Source organism: Cyprinodon tularosa, unplaced genomic scaffold (assembly GCF_016077235.1).
Source record: "Cyprinodon tularosa strain WSP-4 unplaced genomic scaffold, ASM1607723v1 ctg208, whole genome shotgun sequence".
Classification (NCBI taxonomy): domain Eukaryota; kingdom Metazoa; phylum Chordata; class Actinopteri; order Cyprinodontiformes; family Cyprinodontidae; genus Cyprinodon; species Cyprinodon tularosa.
The window spans coordinates 782,088-805,820 of NW_024038770.1; the positions used below are offsets into that span (position 1 = coordinate 782,088).

Below are 23,733 nucleotides of genomic sequence, written 5' to 3' on the forward strand. Positions count from 1 at the left end.
AGAGAGGATACACAGTGACCACAAAAAACCTGACAGAGGATGATCTGAAGGTATGAGTCACTTGTTCAGACCATGCACCAAGAACGAGGTGGATAACGCTTGCTGCACAGAGAGTTCCAGACGGCGAAAACTAGAAGCTTACAGAACTGACAGGAGCTCAGATCCGAGAAGATGACAGAGGAAGGCAGGATAATCCAGAAGGAAGACAAGAGACAGATCCAGGTTCAGTCCACAGTAGAATCCAACAGAATCTGAAGACAGGTCAGGCAAACAGATCAGAACAGGGGCAGGCAGCTCAAAGGTCCAAAAACAGAAACCTGTTTTCGGACCTTTCAGGATAAGGCAATAAGAACATTATAAATTAAGCTAAAAAAAACTCTCAACACGAAAGGCCTAAGAATAATCTGGCACTGAGGGCTGGGAGCAAACAGTTTATATAGATGCAGGAGCAGGTGGATCAGATGAGCAGTAATGAGAAAAAGGCGGAGTTAGACAGGGAAATGAGATGAGCAATTGAGCTAGCCATCAGCACCAAGATCATGATAGATTCAGTTCTCAGCTTGCTTGCATTTATTATTTTCCTTCAGAGTAATCGTTTTTTAGGCATAGAGTTTTGGATTTTAATTATCTTTAAGCATCAAATTAATAAAAGCTCGGTATATTTTACTCTTTGTTTGATGAATCAATATTTATGCTTAAGTTTCATGAATACACATAATACATTTTTTCATGATATGCTGTTTCTTTCTAGATATGTCTAGCTGCCTCTTTACTTTAAAATGCCTATTATTCTCATAGAAAAGGCTGCATGCATATGTGGGTGTGAACAGGGCCAGAATAAAGCCTAATCGTGCTGCACCTAGTGCCGTTTCATGACTAGCAACCGCAATGAAGGCTATGTCAAAAAATACAAATCTGTTGGTTCAAAAAAGCACACAGTTGCATCTTTCATTTGTTTGAACCTTCACAGGAAAAACTGTTTGGATTTGCACCACATGTTATGTTTCTAAAAAACCCTCAGCATCTCTATCTCTCTCTGTATGACACATGATTTCCAAATCCTTCCACTGCTTTGAATACAGTTTAGATCTTATTATGGAAATATTCCTGCTCAGATATGCATGCTGCCTCTGCTTTTCAACAACCTACATGACATTCCTTTGCAAAAAGACTGGAGCAGAATAATTAAAGAGCAATATTTTGTGTTAATGCATTTAATTATTATCATGTTGTCATGACATAAATAATTCATTGGTTGTTTTGTTTTATATTTATCAAAATAACCTGCAAATCAAATGCCTTGCATTACTTTTTTTTTTTTTTTTTTATCCCACTTTAAAGAGAGTTTCTCTGGAATGAAGGGCAAAAGCTCTTAAATGACTACAGGCACCTGATGCCCTTTGCAGATTCCTAGAAGTTTCATAAAAGCACACACCGTGTTCGTCTAAGTGCTCCTTGGAACTCCAATCTTTTTTTTTTAAGAGTAGATTATATTGGGGCTGTTACATAATGTAGTTTCCTTGTTCCCTCACTGACAGCAGGACTCACAGCATATAAATGTTTAAAACAAGCCATGAAATAAGCATTTTTTTCTCACTAATTAGGATGCCACCCTGGTGCTACTTTCCTCGCCTTTCTGTGTCTGCCTTTGCAATTGTATCCCATGCAATCTAGTCAATCAGCATGATAGCAGAGTGGGTGAGATGGTCAAGCATGGAGATGAAAGTAACATTTATTAATTATTTTTAAAAAGTTGTAACATTTAATCTCCTTTGAAAAAGCATCAAACACTGAGAACAGATAAACAGACACAAAAGATAAATAAAATGCAGACATTACAATGAATGAATGGATGAATGACTGAATAATTTAATGAATGAATGAATGAATGAATGAATGAATGAATGAATGAATGAATGAATGAATGAATGAATGAATGAATGAATGAAAATACACAACACAATTTACTTATGCATCACAAAATTACATTTTAAGTGGAGTTCAGGTCGGTGCTGTATAAAAGGTATAGTCACACAGTTTTAATTCCATTGCTGGATAAAATGTATGCAGCTAAATGGCTTTAAGATTCATGTTAGCAATGACTACAGTCGTCAGGTGTGTGGTTTTGTTTCACTGTAAAGCAGTAAAGAGGCTCATGGTAGCTCTAGAGAAGCTGCAGAGATCCGGGTCCCAGGTGGCAGAATTGGATGACAGGAATATTCATTCTGCATTGTAAAAGTCTTCATTTTTTAACTTTCTTGTCCGGCAGCTCACATATTCAGAAGGCCTGTTGTGTGAATGTCTTATGTGTTCAGGCCTTTGCTATTACATTTGCAGATTTTTCTCAACAACAAAAAATGGGAGTTTAAAATAGTTCTCCCGTTCAAGTCTTTACAGTTTTTTTTATTTGACAAAGATCTGTCTTTTATGAATTGTTTAAAAAAAAAAAGAAAAGGTTGAAAAACTAAAAATATGCCATACTGTTGGATTTCTGTTTCTGTTATGTGTTTTCTTTTAGTTTTACTTTCTAGTTATTTTCAGTCTTCCAGGTTTTTATTTGCTGCCCTCTTGTGTTCTCCTTTTTCCCTAGCTCCCTTTCTGTTCTGCTCTCTGCTCACCTGTTCCCAATCTGCTCATTAGCCCTCTCTTTGTTTCTGTTTTCTATAAATGCTCTCTCTCTTCAGTTCCTCTTTGCTGGGTCCTCGTCTAACTTCCTCCAACTCGTCTCTCTGAGCCTTCCTCCTTTTTACAGTGATTCCCCAGATGTCTCCATGGTTTTTGGTATGTTTTCACTTTGTTTTCATTTTGGATTTTTGGATTTCCGGTTTCCCGTTTATTTGGACTTTGTTTTCATATTTTGGATTTTGGATTACCTGCCTCTGTTTTCAGTTCGCTTTCATTAAATCACCAAGAAATCTCACCTCTGCCTTCCTGCCTCTGCTTTCGGGTCAACAAACCATAACCAAACCCAAACACACACAAAGTCCTCTCTACTTTAACATACCCAATAGCCACTGACAGGAAATGCTGCAAGCCCCAATATGCACACATAATACACCATCAGAAACAGGGCAAAAAGGACATGATATATTATTATTACAAAGGGGAATTGCTTTAATTTAATATTGCTGCTGGAAAACCTTAAAATATTTGTGTTTGATGACATAAAAAATACCTCTCTTTTGAGGAAATAAAAACCAAAAGTTAGTGTTTGTTTATAGGTGAAATTTAAATGTGTCTCAGATGAAGCCAGTGGTTGGTCTTACATGTTTAAGGGATTAACATGTGGAAGAATGTGCTCTGAAAAGATATTTGTTTATACTTTCGGCACACTTGCAAAAATCTGTGATTGACAGAAAGTGAGACCACGCATCACCCAGAAAATACCAACATCATGGAAATTAAAGTAATAAATGATATACAGTATACAGCCTTTACCAATAAATCACAAATTATAATTGAAAAATCTGTTTTTTACAGTAACTCATATTACTAAGCAAGAAACATGACATAGATTATTTGCATACAGACTTATGTTTTTAATTCTTGATTTCTGCAAATTAGTATTCTGCTTGGAATCAATAGGAAAATGATATGTGATATCAGAATATTACATCAAAGAAAAAAAAACATTATTTTAATTTCCCTCATTTTATTCCGTGTAATATAACGTTTTATTTTCTTCTGCAAATTTTTAGGACAGAGTTAAGGGACCTGAGCAAGGTAAGGTTTTTCTTGCCGTAAAAGCTCTGAAACAGTGACTGTAACGTTTTTTGTGTTTAGAAAAATGGAAACTAGAGCAGGCAGGAGGTTTCACATGAACATTGCTGTGAGTATGACAACAATTTGGCTTAAAGTGAGCAGCAGCGCGATGAAATTTACTGGATTACGCTGTCCAACATCTAAGAAGGGCAGAAAGGGCAGAAAGGATTACAGATGAAATGAAATCAAATGCCAGCGTGACAGGTGGACCTGTTTGCAAAGCTGCTCTGAGGCAACTTAGATTTTAGGTTCAGAATATCTTGCCTCAAAAAAGAAAAACAAAGGTATGCCTTCTGCATTTCATGTCGTCAAATAACAAAAAAAAAAAAAAAAAAACTTGGATATGTCACAACAAAGATGAAGGCTGAATAACTGTGAAAATTTAATGATCCACTTTCTTCTTTGAAAGGCTGCTAATGCAGGGAAGGAGCAAGTGTTAGTGCTTGTTGTTGTGCTGCAGCGCCTTTTTTCTCCTCTCCTTTCTAAATATTGTTGAGTTTATGCCTTATTAATCTTTACTGCACCAACAGCACTTGTCAGAGTTTTCATATTTACATGCTCTTATTATAGAAATCTTACCAACCTAAGAAAGTGTCCATAGAATGTATTCAGTATCTTTCTACTGTGTGTATCAGACTTTATTATAGCATTCCACTACCTCTCATATTGTACTCTAAAACATATAAGAATAGATTAACAATATTTATTTCTTCGGACGTGAAGGACCTGCCTGCATTTCTGACTCATTTCCCATCCAGCAGTACTTAGGTGAGAACTTCAGCCTGTACTTTCACCTTCAGCATTTCCCCAATGTCGCAATCCAAATCCCAGGCAGCATAATCTCATCCCCCTACTCTGATGTACTTCCATTTATCCCAGCCTTGTGCTACTGCCAGCTCAGTCTTGTGTCGGGGAGAAGGAGAAAGAGGATTTCTTCTGCTTTTGCCTTGCTGGGACACTTCACTGAGGTTGTAAGTCCGTGTCGCCTCGGAGCTCCACAGAGGCAGCTCAGTGTCACCCCTGCAGTGCATCGAGACACAATGGCTGTTATCATGCTTCTTCCAGCATGGCTTCACCTGAATGATTTGAGAGGTGGAAATAAATGCATGCACAACATCAGCAACTTGAAAAATGCTTGTAGTGTCGGTGTTTCAAAATGGCAACAGCCTTCAAAGGCTGAGTGCGTTGCTTTAACTTTACACTGCTTTCTTATATATTGTGCTATTCATACATGCTGGCAACAGTTTCCTTTTTTTTAAAGTTCGTTCAACGCAATTTGTCAAACTAGGTAAAGTTGTCTTAGTTTGAAGAAATAAATGTGCATTTTTACCGGTTCATACTTATGTGAATCCCTAAAATCTATAAAATTACACTTCTTGGTCAAAAGTTAAACTTCAATTAATTCATAAAATTTTTAATTAGTAATTGATGACTTCCTGGTTTCTTGTTCTATAAATATGTCATGACAAACTTAGTCGCTTAACTGGCCGTTTTGCCGTGAGCAGGAGCCAAAAAAGCTTTAAGGTTTGAAAACTGCTGAAAGTGGTGAACTCATAAGGTTGTAAACCCCACAATTTGACATTATCTACAAGCAAAGTCATTGTTTTTATGTACAAAACGTTTCTTTCTTTTGTTAATGGTGTGTTTTGTGTTTTTTTATGTCTCTTTATTTATGTTATTAAAGCTGTTTTGCTTCTTCATTTAAGTTACTTTACATATAAAGCATGGTGCTTCTGTAATGCGATGTAGATAAAGTTGGATTATGTAAGAGGATAGTTGTAGAAAACAAAAAGCTTCTTCTTATCTTGCCATTACTAATATATCAATGTTAACTTTGCCTCATGGTACTATAACCCTGGGCTCAGTCTAGATGACCTTAGAGATTAGCTGTGTATCTGTGTTGATTTTCTATTGTCAGATTATAATATTGCAATAACACTTTTTTTCAGTTTCATGCATTTTACACCCCTCCTCACAGGGATGCCAATATTGATATTCGAATAAGATTTACCATAATTATCACATAGTATTTATATTCTTTATTTATATGTTGCCTTTTATCTAGCATCAAACATCTCCTGGAAATTCCAATGTCTATAACTTCTTATGTGAGACAGTATCACAGTTGGTGTTTGTCACTAAAAAGTATTTCCAAAACCCATTTTCTCCACTTGAAGATTATGTGAAAAAGCAACAAGTTGCCTTGAGGGCAGATTGTAAAAGACCCATAAAGGTTTGTGAAAGGGATGGCGTCTGAAAGCTGATGCTATTTTGCAGCTCATTCTGTGAGTAGGGAGCATGAAAAGGAAAAGTAGTTTTACCCCCCTCTAAGTACACCCTTGGAGCATTTAAAAAAAAATCCCATTTGTAGATATTGCACTCGGAAAAGGGTATTGGTGTAGTATTATAAAAGATGGGGAATTTAGGTATTTTTCTTAACAATGTATTTTTCTTGTAAAGAAAAGCATTGTGTTCTTTGATCTTTTTTCTGTATAGAAGCATATTCTTTCGTACTGTAATCATAGAGGTGTACTAGTAACTCTGTGAGTATGTTTGCCAGAAGGGAACCATGACGGGGAGTTCATACACCAGTTTTATATTGTGGAACTTCAACTTTGTTGCTTTTAACTACAAACAACCATGCAGATCCTAAACTTTCTGATGGACCCTCAGGACTTTTTATTTTTCATCCAGTCCTTGTCTGTCAGAAGGCTCAGAACATAGGACCCAGAATTCAGGCAAGACAGACAGTGATATATTCCAAAGGACGTTTATTTAATTTGTGTGGGGCTGCCCGTCTGCTGTGGCGGGCTCACTGGAAACTGCAGTAGCAGAGGCCCAGGTCAGCGACTTCAAAACTCAAACAATGGACAACAATGAGCATGAAAGCCCTAATCTGGCAAAGTTCAGTCTGTGCCCAGAACAAGGAGTTTAGTCCAGAGAAGCAGAGCTCTGTTGCTTTTTATTTAGCCTGCACCAGAGAGTTAGCCTTGCTAAGAAGCTTGAATAATCTGGCACCAAAGGCTGGGGTCCAGAGGCTTATGGTAAATAGCAGCAGGAACAGGTGGATGTGACGAGAGCTAATGAGCACAGGACAGAGCAAAGCAGAGGAGAGCAACAAGGCAAAAAAACAAGCCTAAAGGTGCCAAGATCATTACATTGTGCCTGAGTACAAGATAGTGAGCTATCCTTGCAGACAAAGTGATGAGCGTAATAATTTGGACAAAAGACCAAAGAAAATGTTTCAGGTGTAAACTCTGTGAACAGCAGAAAGCAGAAACTATAGTGAAAACTTTAGGAAGCAAGTACCCTTGAAAAGTAACCAAACACAGTTGCTTTGTCTGATGGGTAACACCTTCAGACTGACCAAAGTTGACAGGAGTGAACAGAGACAGGTCCACAGATGAAGAGGAGGGAGGCTCCGCGCGCATGGAAACCAAACCACATGCCTGTAGAGAAGGAACAAGCTCTCATGTTTGTGATATATTGGGGCCCCATGGTACTCTATGCGCATATGTAACACGCTAAACATGAGGAAGACCTACTGCGTGTCCGTATGAAGTAAAGCTCTTCTTAGGAGTATTTACTGCGTGTGTGAAGTTTTGGCATATTATTTGCCATATTATTAGCCTACAGTAAGATCAATGTCAAGCTCAAGGAACAATCACGTGATTTCTAAAGAAGTGTAATCCAATAACTACTTTTCCTCTGTGAATTATGACAGCAACAGAGAATAAACTGATATTTAATAATGAGAGTAGACTCATAAATCCTCCATATATAACAGGATTTTTTTTCTTGATGATTCTTTTCTCAACCTTCATTATCTATGATCACTTTCTATCTAAACAGTGTATAACTCCAGAAACAAAATAAGCTTACAGCTCTTTCATGTACAGGAGACTTATTTGGGTGATGTACCACTGTAAATACCCTAAAATGGTATGATGGCAGATTGGGATTGCTTAATATGCTTCTAATGATAAAAAGAGAGAAAACCATAAAAAGCTGTGTATATATTGCCTTTGTTGGATTTACAGCAACACGAGGCAAGGCACAAGCTTAAAGTGACTCAGTGTGCCAGTTTTGGCTGTCAGGCACCTGTAGCTGTAGATGGACTCCCACAGACATCCTGTATCCTGTACAGATATTTATCAACACGTGTTTGAATACGTCAGGTGCATTACAAACACATGGCCTTTAAAATTTTTGCGTCACTGTCATCGTCACACCAGATCTGAAAGTGTTAAAAGCTTCCCATCAATTTGGTTGTCATTCTGTAGCAGGAGGTATGTGGTCAGTTCAGTCATTTTACAGTCTGAATTTAGCTTTTTTTCTCTTTCCTTTTGAAAGAAAAGTTTTCTCTGAGCAAAATATTTTCCATGTTGCCCCTCTTGATATGTTTATACATTATCAATGTTTCTACCTTCTACCATCTACATTTAGTCAAAACTTTCCCGGTTCCTCTGTCTAATTTAGTTTTTTGCCATTTTCATCTCCAAAGTGATGACTGAGATGTAACTTGACATTGCATCACAGTCTTAATACAAAAAAAAAGAAATCAGCTAAACAGGATATAACCTATGTGTGTAAGCTCTAAACCTCCAGATGGTTTTGAAAGGATTAGGCTGGCATTGATCCTTGGACCATGAAATAAGGAGCAGGCGGAAGTGGAGCATGAAAACACGGAATGCAGAAGGTCTAAAGCCATGCTATGAAACAAGGCAATATCAAAGGAAATATCACTGAAAAACTAACATGAAGCCGAAGAAAATTTGATGCAACAAAATCTATCACAGCAGACAAAAAAAAAAGCTACTGTAATATATTCCTGACACCTTCAAATAAACAATAGTAAATATTTTGGTCATAACTGAAAAACGTTTGCGTTACCCTTAATATGGAACTAAAGGAAAGACCAAATCATGAACATATAGTCTCTTCATTTGCATTTATCCCAGTTTATTGTTGTCCCAGCTTTACATGGATGTGCATCTCACTAACCTGATGAATTTCTAATGTCAGAAAAACTGTGCCAAAAATATGTTTACAGGAATTTTAATGGCGTGTTTGATGTCAAAGTGCACATAATATGCCACATGCAGCCCTCTGACTGCACTTCGGAGTCTCTGTCTTAGGAATACATCAGCATAAATCCATACTGCAGGCTCGTTAGCTGCACACACCCCACATTGTTTTCTTGCTCATTGTGGGTTTGTTCTGTGTATTATTAATTACCCCAGCTTAATAGGAGAGGAATTCTCATTTTAGACGGTCATTAGAAACATATTACTGCACCGCTGATGCAACGTAACTTATTTACTCCACAACAATTTCCTCCCTGTTTTTTGCCTCAAAGGCTCGGAAATTAGCCTGGGAAAGAGAGGGGACAAGCCCGGGTTATGCAGTAGAGGAAACACAAAATATTTTTTTGTTATTGCAGGGAAATGCACGTTGAGCTGTTATGTGCAGCCTGGACTCTGATTAATGAATTTCTGACTAGTTTTGCAGCCTTCATCTACACTCTAAAGTTATATTATTAATTGTTTGCAGCTCTTAAGTTATTCCTTCATTTTGCTCTATAACTTAGCATCGCTTTCATAGAGATCAACAGTATGCAGGGTGCTCAAATGCTCTGACCCAGAAAGAACTAAGGGGAAAAAGGAAATGGAGTGATTTTACAGTTTGGTCAACAGCGGTATAGGATGCAGGAGTTCATCCTGCAACTGGAAGGTTGAAACCCCAGGTCTGTCAGTCGTTTTCTTAGGCAAGACACTTCCCCGCTACTGTCTACTAATGGTGGTCAGAGGGCCCATTGCTTCTTTGTGTGTGTGTGTTTGTGGGTGAGTAGGTCCTGACATAATCAAAATACATTAGAAGTTGTTCCTGAGCATGACCAGAGATTTTAAACATTCCTTCAAAACAATAGTTGTTTCCGTTTCCTTTGACTCTGTGTACTATTTCCTTCAATCGATTAGCACCTTAACTTTATTTTGAAGTTCATTTGAAAACAAGTCATTAAACAGTGGGAAAAAACGTGAAAACTGCTTCAATGTTACTGAGGTTTTAACTAAGCAATTGAGGGAATGCATCAATGGGTTCTATGCACAAATTCACCACTCCGTCATGGTTACCCTGGGTAAGGCACACTTGGATTAATCAGTTCAACAAGTAGAGAAAGACAGAAAAAAAAGATGCTTCCACAAGTTCAGGAAGTAGTTGACTTGTGCATAGAGCCCATCGGGGTTGTATAACATTTCTCCATCAGATCTCTATTTCACCTGAATATGCCACAAATAGGGTTCTAATTTGTAATCCTCAGTGTTAAAATTAAAAATACCATTTGCATGTTAAAAGGAGGTGCACATGATGAGCTGATTCACCCATCATTCATCCATCTTTCATCCACCCATCCATTCATCCACCCATCATTCATCCATCTTTCATCCACCCATCCATTCATCCATCCATCATCCATCCATCCATCCATCCGTCCATCATCCATCCATCCATCATCAATTCATCCATCCATCAATTCATCCATCATCAATTTGTCTATTCATCCATCCATCATGCATCCATCCATCATCAATTCATCCATCCATCTCCTCCTGCTTCATCCATCAGGGTCATAGTGAGGCTGGTGCCTATCTCCAGCAGTCTGTGGGCGAAAGGTGGGGCACATACTGAACCGGTCAACAGTCTATCGCGGAGAACTGACATCGTTTAACAAAAACAGCCATATTAATATAACAGGGCTTCACTGCCTTTAATCTACATTGGACCAGGAACAGTGAATAGTCATTATATGATTGGATGTATGCCAGCCTTTTGAACAGCACTGCATGCTGTTCATCCTTGATTTCCTGATTTCCTGAGAAAATTAGTGTAGTCCCACCATGCAGTAATTTCTTTTTTTCTTTTTATAAATTCATTGCTCCATTTCTGAATAAATCAGACAGGATGTGTCTTTAACACCACTGAAGTCTATTTAACTTTAAAATAATCCTGATTTCTTTTTTTTTTTTTTTTTTTATAGAGCTCAGTTAGAAATATGGGTTGTTTAGATTATGATGGTATAACAAACATAAAATACTTTTATAAAGCATTGATAGACCACAGCCTGCAAACCTCCCTAATTGATATTAAACCACATCCAAATAGGCCCATTTTTGACAGAAATTTAATTTAAATGCTAGCTCGTTGGTGGCATTAGATAAAATCAGGTCTGCTGTTAACTCTTGTGACTAGCAGGAGCTGTCAAAATCTTTATGTGCTGTGCATATTCTTAACATGACAACCAGTCAAATGGGTACACTAGGGTAACTCAAATGGATCAAAATTAATTATTTATTAATTTACTTTCAACCCTGATTACCTGAGATAAGAATCACTAATGACACTCAAGTCTCAATACATGTGCCTGAGTCGAGTCTCAGAACCTCAAACTGTCTCTCTTTTTGTTACCGAGGTCTAAGCGGTTTTAAACCACCAAAACAATTCCCTGTATTCATAATGCTAAAATAAATAAACATCTATACCACAGCTCTGGATCATTTTATGAAAATTTCCAAAACTTAGATAAAAAAAACAGGTACGAAAAGAGCAGCTGGGTGGCTTACAGCAGTGACTTGACTGCCTTTTAAAGTCATAAGAGCATGTGATCATTCATTTTGGTGCAGTTTTTATGTGAGCATGGTGTGTTGCCCTTAAGACTGTATTTGAAAATATTTTGAAAAGCCATCCCTACCTAGAAGTTATAGTTACTTGGTGTATTCTCTGCAATTTGCAACTGTACATTAATAGAACAGCTTAAACCAAAAATAGATTTCTAGTATTTTTGTCAACAATGTGTATTAATCAGGGATGGTAGACTCTGTCTTCTAAATATCTACTGCAAACTAATGTTAGATCTTTAACTGAAATTGATACTACAATTTATCAACAATTTTTACATAACATCATAGCGTTAATCCAATCTAAAGTAGATGTTTGATCTTTGCTTTAATTTCGAAAACTGAATGGGAAATGTGTGTAAAATTTGACAATGCCATCATAGAAGAGGTTTTCATAGATGAAGGGCAAATCAATACCAACACAACAAAGACATAGGAAGACTAGAGTACCTTTTTCGCAAAAACTCACAGATTAGGCCAATATGTAATCTCCAATTAAAATTACATCAATGTTTGTGGACACTAGGATGAAATCAGAACTTCAAGAAAAGTTTATTTGGCCATCACAAATTATAATACAACAGTAAAACATTCAGGGTCTAGCTGGTAAGATTCCAACAATATGGCAAGATGTTTTAACATTGTCTACCTGCTGAATGCATGTGGTATTTCTTTCTTTACATAAGAATCCATATTGTCCTGCTCTCACCTCAACCATTCGACTAGTATTTATGGTTTAAGGTACAACATACAGTATTAAAGAAAGTACACTTTAAAACCAGAAACTATTACAGAAATTATAAAACCAGATACAAATAATGCATCTATTTGCCTGTTCTGTTAATTTTGGACTGTTACCTGGAGTTCGTCTGCTGCTGACCCTGGACCTGTCTTCTGACAACGGCATGGATTACCCTTCTGGATCTTTCTGTTCCCATGCGTGCTCTGGCTGCTGAAGGACACTGTCTCTCTTCTCTCCTGGATCTCTGTTGCCAGCTCAGCAAAAAGCAAAGGAGTTCTGCTGCTCTGGACAAGACTCCTTCTTGGCACAGACTGAACTTTGCCAGGTTGGTGGCTTTCATACTCATTATTAGTGTTGCACCAATACCAGTAATCGGACGGCGCCCTGATACTGCACTAAAATGGTGGTATCGGTGGGTACTGACAAATGGGGCATGGTACCATTTTGAGAACAAAAAGTTTATTGAACTATTGTCCCCTATTCTAGGTAGACAATAAAATGTTCTACTGGATTCATTTTGTATTAGTCTTTTTCCTGCTTCGCAAAGGTAGGCAGCAGCTTGACAAAGCCATGATGGCAATTATTTTACATCCAAGTGGTATGCAGATCTTCATATACACACACACCAATTTTAAACAGATGGTATTGGTATCGGCCAATACTGCACAGCCAGGTATCGAGTATCAGTATTGGGGCCAAAAAATGGCATCAATGCAACACTACTCATTAATATCCAACATCTGAGCTTTCAAGTAACTGACCTGAGCCTCTAATCCTGCAGAGTTTCTGTTAAGCCCGCCGCAGAAGACGAGCAGCCGCATGCTTCATTGATAAACTCTTTTTTTGAATATACCACTGTCTGACAGTAATGTTCACAAAATGATCAGTAAAAAAATCAAAAATCCATAACCATTAAATTATTTTACTAAATAATCATTTAGCAAAATTAAAGTAAAGTGTGATTCTGTGAATATATCTTTTTCTTTATAGGGCTCATAGAATGATTCTATAGGGTATTTGGTGCTGGTCCTTAAGGTCTCTGAATAGGGTGTGTAACACTGGTTGGGCTGAAAATGGCAAATTTGCTGTTCTATGAGCCTTAATGCAAGCCTCTTCCTTTTATGGTACACTTATGAATATTGAATATATGAATATTTAGATGAACTGTGCGCTGATTGGTTGGTTTACAATGAGCGAAGCTGCTGAGCAAAGATGCATTATAGCAACAAGCACTCACTCACTGAAACATCAAATTATTGATATGGTAGGATGACCAGACATCCCCTTTTTCCCGGACATGTCCCTCTTTTCATACCTAAAAAAAATGTCCGGGTAATTTAAAAATCGCCCCAGGGATTTTGGTCAACTACAGTGCAATAATAGTTCACTGCAGTCGACAATAGTAAAGTATCGTTAATCATCTATGACAATGTAAACTCTGTTTTGCATTCTATGACCCCTTTAATGGGGGTGTATGTAAACTTTCAAGCACAACTGCTTTATACATCACAGCCAAGTTGTTAACTGGAATCAGGGTCAACTAGGGATATTTTACCTTTTTATTGCACTTATCTACTATATTTTCACTGCACAATATATCTCTCCTATGTTAAAATAAAATGTAAATACAAAAGCATGGACTTAGTCTGACAGTTCTGTAACTCAAGGTAAAACAATGATTAATTCCTCCTAAAAACATAGAGAAGTGTCTAAAAGCAATCATTTTTCCCACTGTGAAATAACTGGGAGCATTCCATGTTTTCCATCAGCAATGATAGTGAGTAGGCGTAGACCTTCAGGACAGTGGTCAAGGCCTCGTGGCTGTTTACTGTCCTTTATTTCGATCTGGATGCAAGAAACCTTTACAGCAAACCCTTGGGGAGCATATATTTTTCAAAGAGCTTTCTTCTATTTCGTCCTTGTGGTGGCAGAGGCGGGAAATGGATTGAGTCGAGCTCTATCAGATTCGACACACACTAAATAACTACTCTACCTCCCAGTGTACAGATGGAAACCTGCAGAATAGATCTGAATTTTAGATTTATCTGAGCATTGCAGCAAGAGATAACAAAAATACAACATCTTGTCTAAATGGACCATCTCTACATCTGTGGTACCTACTGAATAGCCGGCTTCTGGAAAATCGAAGATAAAAGGGGTGGCTTTGAACTCTAAAGTTTCTGCTTTAGATAATGCAATGTAAATGTACTCTGCCATGAATTGATTTGTCTCCAGACTCAAACTCCACATGGGCGTGAAATCAAAATGCATAACTCCTGAACTAAGTCGAACTGTCAGTCAGCTTCTGAGACAGGGAGTGGTTCAGAGTTCCTTCTCTACCTCAGGGCAAAGTGGCCTCATGCGTACAACCTTAATACATGTACTCATGAGTGAGCAACTCCCTGCTTTAGGCTGTAGGTATAATGTCTCATTCCATTGGTCTGGTACAGCTGAAGGGAGCACATTAAAGCTTCCTGTTTTCCTCTGTTCCTGCGTCCCAACAACTGAGTACAGACGCTGCATTTTACACGTCAGAGAAGCCTGGACTGATTCCAATCTGCAAGCTGCTCATGAGATATTAATAACTCACCTGTGCGTTTGTGTGTTTGCGTCCATGCGTGGGTGTGCGAGTGTGTTTGTGTGTTGCCTGAAGGAGAGAAAGAGTCTGCCTTCGATAGCTAAACACCCACAGCTCCCTCTAGCTTCTACCACTGTGAACGACTTCCTTCTCCAGATGCAGTTGGCTGGGGAATGTGGGTGTCTTAAATGCATTCAGCTTCCAGCAGCTCATTTGTCATGATTTGAAACAGAGATGGTGATCTACACCAGAGCACGGCTTCACTGATGGACCAATTTGCTGAGTTGGTCTCCTTCATTTTGCCCGAATGAGATGGACAAACTAAACTGATAATGCACCAAATAACAAACATTAACCATTATGGCTCTTAGCAATTCTATTTTTTTCATATGCCTAGGTCAGTATATTCCTCTCCATCTCCTGCTATTTCATTTGATTATGAAACAAGTCTTTGAGTTTTTTTCATTTTATTTTGTCTGCAGGGAGAGTGAGAGAGCCACTGGCGGTATGAAAGAAATAACAATGTGAAACATTGTGGGAGACAGACTATCAGAGAGTCAGCCAATGAAGTGATGGAAGCAAACAATGAGTCTGAGCCACAACAAAACAACTGAAACAACAAGAAAAGGGGAGAAATTTAGACACCGGATTTTATCAATTGATTCACTGAGAGGGAGAGGTCTAAGGGAGCAAAAAAAAAAAAAAAACATCTAATAAACACAAAGGCAGGAGGATTTGGACAACTTGCTTCTCGGTGACAAACATGTTTTATTATAAGGTCAGTGAGCTAAACTGTTACTTGGTCTGTAAGGATACAGAGGTATAGCAGTTTTGGGTGATATCTTTAACCTACGAGTAGAGCTCTTCTCCTGTTAAACACTGGGTCATAAGGGTTGACCCACTTTGTTAGGTTGAAGAAGAGACTAAACCGGATTCATCTTTCACAGACCACAGATTGTCAGAACTTTGGATTTCATTATCAGTAGCAAATAAAAATCTGTCAGATATAATCAATCTTTGCTAAATGTCACACAAAATGAAATAACAAAATTTACAGAGGTGAAATTAAGTTGTCAGAATCGGAATCAAGTTTATTGCCGAGTATGTTTGCACTTACAAGGAATTTGACTTGTCGTTGGTGGTGCAGGCAAATTAGATTTAAATACAGAATACAGCATCTATAGTTATATTATATAACTTATATACAATATAAAACATACAATATACTATATATAGTATATAGCTATGTACTATATACACAGTAGGCTGTGTGTTAGTGTAACGCAGGAGAGTTATAATAACAGTTAACTCCTGTTTTAATTACTTAGCTCACAGTGGATACTACGTTTGTTTACTTTCACATAGTCTAGCTATCAAATAATTGCCTTCATTTTATGTTATAATTTTATTGTTCCAAAATAGCTCTAATTAAAAGTTCCTAATAGTTTTGGCTTGAGCACCGAAGTTTTATAACATGTATTCATGGAAATGCACATTGATTTTAACGGTCACTTGGGGTAGACCCCATCAGCTGGCAGCTCTTTGCCTGTAGCTTGTTTGTCTATGTCTCAAAAGTCAATAAGATTAGAGGCTCTTGACATATCCTGTTTGGACCTGTTCACTTCCTGTTTGGATTAACTGAGTGTGCAACTGAGTGTGCAGCTGTTCAGAGGATCTCCATCTGAAGTTAAGTTATTTTCTCTGTGATATCTCTGTATCTAAGTAACTCTAACTGACTACTTTAAAACATAGCACCTTCTGCTGCACTTTTCTACTGAGCACTTGTCAGTTTCACACGGTTTTATTTCTGATAGCAAGAAGTAGCTAGCCTAGGCTAGCGCTAGCTTAGCATTGCTATGGCTTCTCTCTCTCCCTCCCTTGACTCTTTTCCAACTCTTCCTTCTTCCTCTCCTCTCTCCTGCTCTCTGTGTCAGATGTTCAGTTATTCCTCTGCCTCCTTTAGTGCTAATGGGATGTGTAATAAGTGTAGTATTTTTGTAGCTTTGGAGGCGAGGGTGTCAGAGTTAGAATCCAGGCTTCAGGCTGTTGAAGTAGGCCCCCCACGTAGCTGTTCTCCAAAAGTGCCTGAGCAGCCAGGCGATTGGGTAACTGTACGCAGAAAGCGTAGTCGTGGATCTCTGCCCACTGGTCACCACCAACCCGTTCACGTTTCTAACCGGTTTTCCCCACTCAGTGACACACCCACTGAGAAGCCCACTCTGGTGATTGGCAGCTCCATAGTCAGAAACGTGGCATTAGAGACACCAGGGACCATAGTCAAATGTTTGCCGGGGGCCAGAACGGGCGACATCAAATCCTACCTGAAACTACTGGCTAAGGATAAGGTTAAATACAGTAAGATTGTTATTCACGCTGGTGGTAATGACACCCGGTTACGCCGATCGGAGGTCACTAAAATTAGTGTTGCTTCGGTGTGTAAGTTTGCCAAAAAAATGTCGGACTCCGTAATTTTCTCTGGTCCCCTCCCTGATCTGACCAGTGATGACATGTTTAGCCGCATGTCGTCATTCAACCGCTGGTTGTCTAGGTGGTGCCCTGAAAACAACGTGGGCTACATTAATAATTGGCAATCCTTTTGGGGAAAGCCTGGTCTGATTCGGAGAGACGGCATCCATCCCACTTTGGATGGTGCAGCTCTTCTTTCTAGGAATCTGGCCACATTTATTAGTCCTCCAAAACCCTAACCACCCAGGGTGCAGACCAGGAAGCAGAGTTGTAGTTTAACACACATCTCTGCAGCTTCTCTACTGTTACCCACTCTTTACTCCATCCAGACAGTGTCTTGCCCACGACCAAAATCTAATAAATTAGCAAAGATTCCCAAAGGAGTAAATCATGATAATCTAATTAAAATCAAAATAACTCCAATTGGGGAAAAAGTTAAAACAATTAAATGCGGTCTGTTTAACATAAGATCGCTTTCCTCTAAAAGTCTACTAGTTAATGACTTGATTTGTGATAATCACATTGACTTGTTTTGCCTTACAGAAACCTGGCTGCAGCAAGAGGATTATGTGAGCATAAATGAGGCAACTCCTTCAAGCTATTTAAATTTTCACATCCCCAGAAGTTCTGGGCGAGGAGGAGGAGTAGCAACAATCTTCCAGTCTGACTTACTGATTACTCCCAAAACAATTAATACCTACAACTCTTTTGAACATTTAACCCTTAATTTCCCTGATCCAAATTTCAAGGCAAGAAAACCTCTTCTTTTTGTAACTTTGTATCGTCCACCAGGTCCTTACTCTGAATTTTTAGATGAGTTTTCAGAGTTCCTTTCTGATTTGGTATTAAATACTGACAGGGTCATCATAGTGGGAGATTTTAACATCCATGCTGACATTGAAGGCGATAGCTTAAGAGCAGCCTTTAATGCTATCTTAGACACTATTGGCTTTGTTCAAAATGTGAATAGTCCCACGCATTCTCATCTTCATACTTTGGATCTTGTGCTGACATATGGCATAGAATGTGAAGAAATAACAGTATTTCCTCACAACCCTGTCCTCTCTGACCACTTTCTAATAACCTTCAGGATTACTTTAACAGAGTTCTCCTCCCCCAAAAGAAGGTTCAATTTTAGTAGATCTTTATCAGATAGTGCAGTTATAAATTTTAAAGAATCTGCTTCACTTTCTCTCTCCTCTGTGTCACTGAGCAGTGCTGCAGAGTGCAAAAGCTTAGCTTATTCCCCTTCACAGGTTGATGATTTTGTTGATGGGGTTGCTAGTTCTCTGCGTATTGCCTTAGACAACGCAGCTCCTTTGAAAATGAAAACCGTTAAAAATAGAAAGCTTGCTCCTTGGTTTAATGCAGAGCTGCGTACTTTGAAGCAAAATGCTAGGAAACTGGAGAGAAAATATCGCTCCACAGGCCTGCGAGAGTCCTTCCTAGTCTGGAAAAATGGTTTACTGCTGTATAAGAGGACCCTTTGTAAAGCAAGAGCAGCATACTTCTCCTCATTAATAGAGGAGAATAAGAATAATCCAAGATTTCTTTTTAATACAGTTGCCAAACTCACCCAGAGCCATAGCTCTGTTGAACCGTCCATTCCACCTGCTCTTAGCAGCAATGATTTTATGGGATTCTTTATAAATAAGATTGATCTTATTAAAAATAAGATCATAAGCACTCCTCTATCCGCGATTGTACCTGAGGTAGTCATGGAATCTGAACCGGGTTTAGACTGCTTTGATCCAGTTGAACTCTCTGAATTAGCAAAATTATTGTCTTCATCTAAGCCTTCAACTTGTATGTTAGATCCAGTTCCAACCAGGTTATTTAAGGAGGTATTCCCTTTGATCTCCTCCTCCATTTTAGATGTGATTAATCTATCTCTGTTACAGGGATATGTACCTAAAGCTTTTAAGATTGCTGTAATTAAACCTCTGCTTAAGAAACCGTCTCTTGACCCAGATGACTTGGTCAATAATAGACCTATATCCAATCTTCCTTTCTTATCCAAAATTCTTGAGAAAGTAGTTGCCAAACAAGTTTGCGATCACTTACACCATAATGAACTTTTTGAAGAGTTTCAGTCTGGCTTTAGAGCTCATCATAGCACTGAAACAGCTCTGGTGAAAGTCACTAATGATATTCTCATGGAAAGGTTACCTGTGGAGTACCACAGGGATCAGTGCTAGGACCAATTCTCTTTACTTTATACATGCTCCCAATTGGTAGAATTATTAGACAGCATGGGATTAATTTCCACTGTTATGCTGATGATACCCAGCTATATCTGTCTATAAATCCAGATGAAGCTAACCCATTACATAGATTACAGGCATGTCTTGAAGACATAAAAACCTGGATGACTCTTAACTTTCTGCTTCTGAATGCAGACAAAACAGAAGTTATAGTCTTTGGACCAGAGTCTCTGAAAAAGAAACTGATTAGCCAGTCACTTCATTTGGATGGGATTAAACTGATTTCAGATAATAAAGTAAAAAATCTTGGTGTTATTTTTGATCAGGACCTGTCATTTAAATCCCATATCAAAGAGGTTTCTAGAATTTCCTTCTTTCATCTGAGGAACATTGCAAAAATTAGAAATATCCTGTCCAGGGGTGATGCTGAGAAACTAGTCCATGCATTTGTTACTTCAAGGCTGGACTATTGTAATTCTTTACTATCAGGAAGTCCACAAACTGTAGTTAAAAGCCTTCAGCTGATCCAAAATGCTGCAGCCAGAGTTCTAATGAAAATGAAAAAGAGAGATCATATCTCTCCTATCCTGGCTTCTCTTCATTGGCTTCCTGTTAAATCAAGAATAGAATTTAAAATCCTCCTTCTCACATATAAAGCCTTAAATGGCCAAGCTCCATCTTATATCAGAGATCTGATTGTTCCTTATGTTCCTAACAGAGCACTTCGCTCTCAATCTGCAGGTTTACTAGTGGTTCCTAGAATTTTTTTAAAAGTAGAATGGGAGGCAGATCTTTTAGTTATCAGGCTCCTCTCCTGTGGAACCAACTACCAGTTTTAGTCCGTGAGGCAGACACCCTGTCTACTTTTAAGGCTAGGCTTAAAACTTTCATTTTTGATAAAGCTTATAGTTAGGGTGGCTCAGGTTATCCTGAGCTATCTCTATAGTTATGCTGCTATAGGCTTAGACTTTTGGAGGACATAGGGACCCCCATTTCATCATTCTGCTTCATTCTCTCTCTGTTCTCCTATTCTGCAGAATCTGTTAGTTCAATCTCTAACCTTCTGCTCTCTCTGCTTTTCCTCAGAGTAGCTTTGCCTCGTCTGTTCCTGTTTGGCTGTGACGTCATCCTGGAAAAAAACATCAGCTGTGCTGCTTCTATCAACACCCTTGTTAATAGATGTTGGAGATCGGCCTGTTTTCCAGTGTGGTCCTGTTTCTCTGACCGTGACTGAGTGGATGTGCTCTCTTCGTCCTCTGGCATGGGAGCTGCCTTGGAGCTCGTCTGCCTGGCTGTGTGTTTCCTGGACGGGGCCGCCTTTTACACCTGCTTTTTGTATCTCTGCTTCTGTCTCCTTGAACCCCAGTCGGCCTCGGCAGATGGCCGCTCACACTGAGCCTGGTTCTGCTGGAGGTTTCTTCCTGTTAAAAGGGAGTTTTTCCTCTCCACTGTCGCTACAAGCATGCTTAGTGTGGGGGATTGTATTTGAGTCAATGAGTCAATGCAATCAACTGGTTTTCCTTAGATAGAAAACTTTGTATCAATTTGACTGTATGATCTGGTTGAACTGTAAAGTGCCTTGAGATGACATGTGTTGTGAATTTGGCGCTATATAAATAAACTGAATTGAATTGAATTGAATTGAATTGAATATATCAGCCAGTGCTGCACTGGAATTACTGGATTCTGGCCGATGGGGAAAGAGGACTTATCATAGGACCTGATGGATAGGTTCATTTACCTGTTTCAAACATAGAAAGGACATAAAATATCCAACGATTCTGAAAACTGGGCCACCAATGTAGATTATGTTTCCTGGTCCTCTACAGTACCTGTAGGATAGCTTATGTGGTAGCATACTGATAAAGCACTGATCTAAGATTCATTTTCACTTGTTTCATAGCAGGTTAAAAAAAAAAAAACACAACTGCATCCCAAGCTGTGTGAGTTTTGTTGGTAGAATACATTTTTAAAATGAACTGCAATGATTTTGGTCTCCAAGAGACAAAACAGGGCTAAGACTGTTATCATAGAATTACTACCTGTTATTTGACAACATAATTCGTTGACAGTTTGATTGCGTTTAATCTATGAAACTAGATGTTTTAACAAAATGTTTCAAAATATTTTTGGTAAATAAAACCTGCAAGGATTGGCAAGATAACTACAAATGGCCAAAACAGCACAGTGTCTGCAATGTTCAAATTAAAAAACTGTGAATAAACAACAATCTTTGAACGTAAACATTGAAATTTGTTGCACGTTTAAAAGACTTTTATAATAGTGGTAGTTATCTTGTGGGGAGGCATTAAAAGCAGAAGTTTGTATTTCCTTTAAGTTTGTATTTTCCTTTAAATACATATAAACACTGAGATTGGTTAAAAAAGAATTTTGTTTAGGGATGGCCAATGTGATCCAGCATCCATTATAGTTTCTGAAACCATGAGACATGTCTGTACTATTGTGATGTCTGAGGAATTGACTAGACAAATGGCTCCCTTCTGGCTAATCTGGCTTCAAAATGTTAAACAGAGTTCCTGTGTGAAAGTAAGTCTCATGAGGGGCAGAATAGATCTACTGGGACACATCTCTGAAAGACAAGATAAATGTCTAGCAGACTAAATTAAAGCTGAAGGGGTAACTGAGGAGTTTCTGAAACTTATCATACTCAAGGATCAATCATTATCAGTTGTGGATTTTGGAGCCTTACTTGGAGAACCCCCCATTTTGACATTCAAAAACCTTGATTTTTCAATGCCAGACGAACAAGAACATACAGTTACAGAACTTTACCTTTCATTGGCATCTATCTTGGATTTAATAAATATTGAGAGTTTTAACCTTTGCAGTTACATGTTTATTTTAATGGTGGGATTTTGCACGTTGACAGGATTACCTGTTTTTCTTATTTAGTTTTCTGATCTAATACATCAGGTTGCTTTTTGGAAAATAAATGAAAACATTTCTATTTACTGTACATATACATTGGCCTGTAGAGAGGAGATTATCACCATTACAGTCATGGTAGTAATTAAGTAAAAACTAAATAGAGTCCTGGTATCAGAATAGTATCAGTACTGACAGATACCCAAATGGAAATATTGGGACTGGATTGAAAGAAAGAATAACATGGATAGGTGTGTCCCTAATTAAAATTTCTAAAGATACTTATGTCCACCATGGCTAGCCGGTTTTAAACAGAACATATGTCATTTAATTTAATGAAGAAAAAAAATCATGAAGAAGGTCAAAATGGGGGATAACTGAAATCACATTTTGATGGATATTCCTCATGGAGCCTTTTTCATTCTCAATAGGCTAGAGAAAGGGACCAACCCCCAAGCCAAACAAGTAGGTAGAGAGGATGGACAGAAGGATGCATATTCCAACAACAGGAGATGTTTACCATAAACACCCCCCCACCAAATAGTAGCATAAGGTCTCATGTTTTTTATTTACTATTGGTCTCATTGTCTGGCCTGCTCTAGGGATGATGGCACTAAACAGACATATTAGAACCTCTTATTGATATTTTTCTTTCTCTATGCTTGCACTTTACCCAGATAGGTGGCACAACTTCCCTAAAATCATGAGTAAACAAGTGTGAAACCACAACAGCAGATGCTACCACACAGGTGCATTGCCTGATACAATGAAGTAGTTTACTTCTAGCAAAGCTCAGCAGCATACATGCACAGAAAAATCCAAGCGGTCTGGGTGGATGCAGATTTGTGTATCACAGCAAAAGGGGAAGATCTAAGTGACTTGGAAAGAGAGCTCACTGTTGGGGCGCAGATGGCAGGAGCTCAAGGCAGCTCAACTGTTTAGTGTTGCTATGTGAACAGTGATGACATCTGCATTTTGATCTATGGCAAAGACAACAGTAAAGCTTTGAATTTTTTAATCAACAAAACACATCCGATTAAAGTAGTGTGTTGCATTAGAGTGATATGTTAGGATAAAAGAAAAGGGCATCTGTGTCAGTCAGAATGGGACCCATTCGCACAGAAAGGAGAATCATATTCGCTTTTGGTAAAGCAAACTGTCTTTATAGAGAGGTTAGAGGACACTACTCAGTAAGGGTTGGAAAAAAACACAATACTTTATGAAAAAAAGATAAACCCAGAAATCATAGAAAAATTAAGAAGTGTTTATTAGTACTGGATAAATTGATAAAGGGCAAATTGAATTGAAATTAAATATAATTTTAAAACTGATAAAAAGAAAAAACAGATCGTTTCAAACATTAAAATAAAAGCATGAAGTACCAAAAGCAGAAAAACCTTCTTCCTGTGAATTCTGAGC

At 38.3% G+C, this 23,733-nt stretch overlaps 1 protein-coding gene across 1 annotated transcript in view; it reads left to right on the forward strand.

Moving 5' to 3' along the window:
* Window positions 1-17,493: 17,493 nt before the first annotated feature.
* The window catches only part of LOC119783592, a gene marked incomplete at its 5' end in the record, with an annotated part of 32,205 nt that continues 25,965 nt past the window's right edge, over window positions 17,494-23,733 (forward strand). The window contains 3 exon segments of the mRNA XM_038285187.1: window positions 17,494-19,381; window positions 19,384-20,192; window positions 20,195-20,329. Coding sequence (XP_038141115.1) covers window positions 17,494-19,381; window positions 19,384-20,192; window positions 20,195-20,329 — 2,832 coding nt within the window.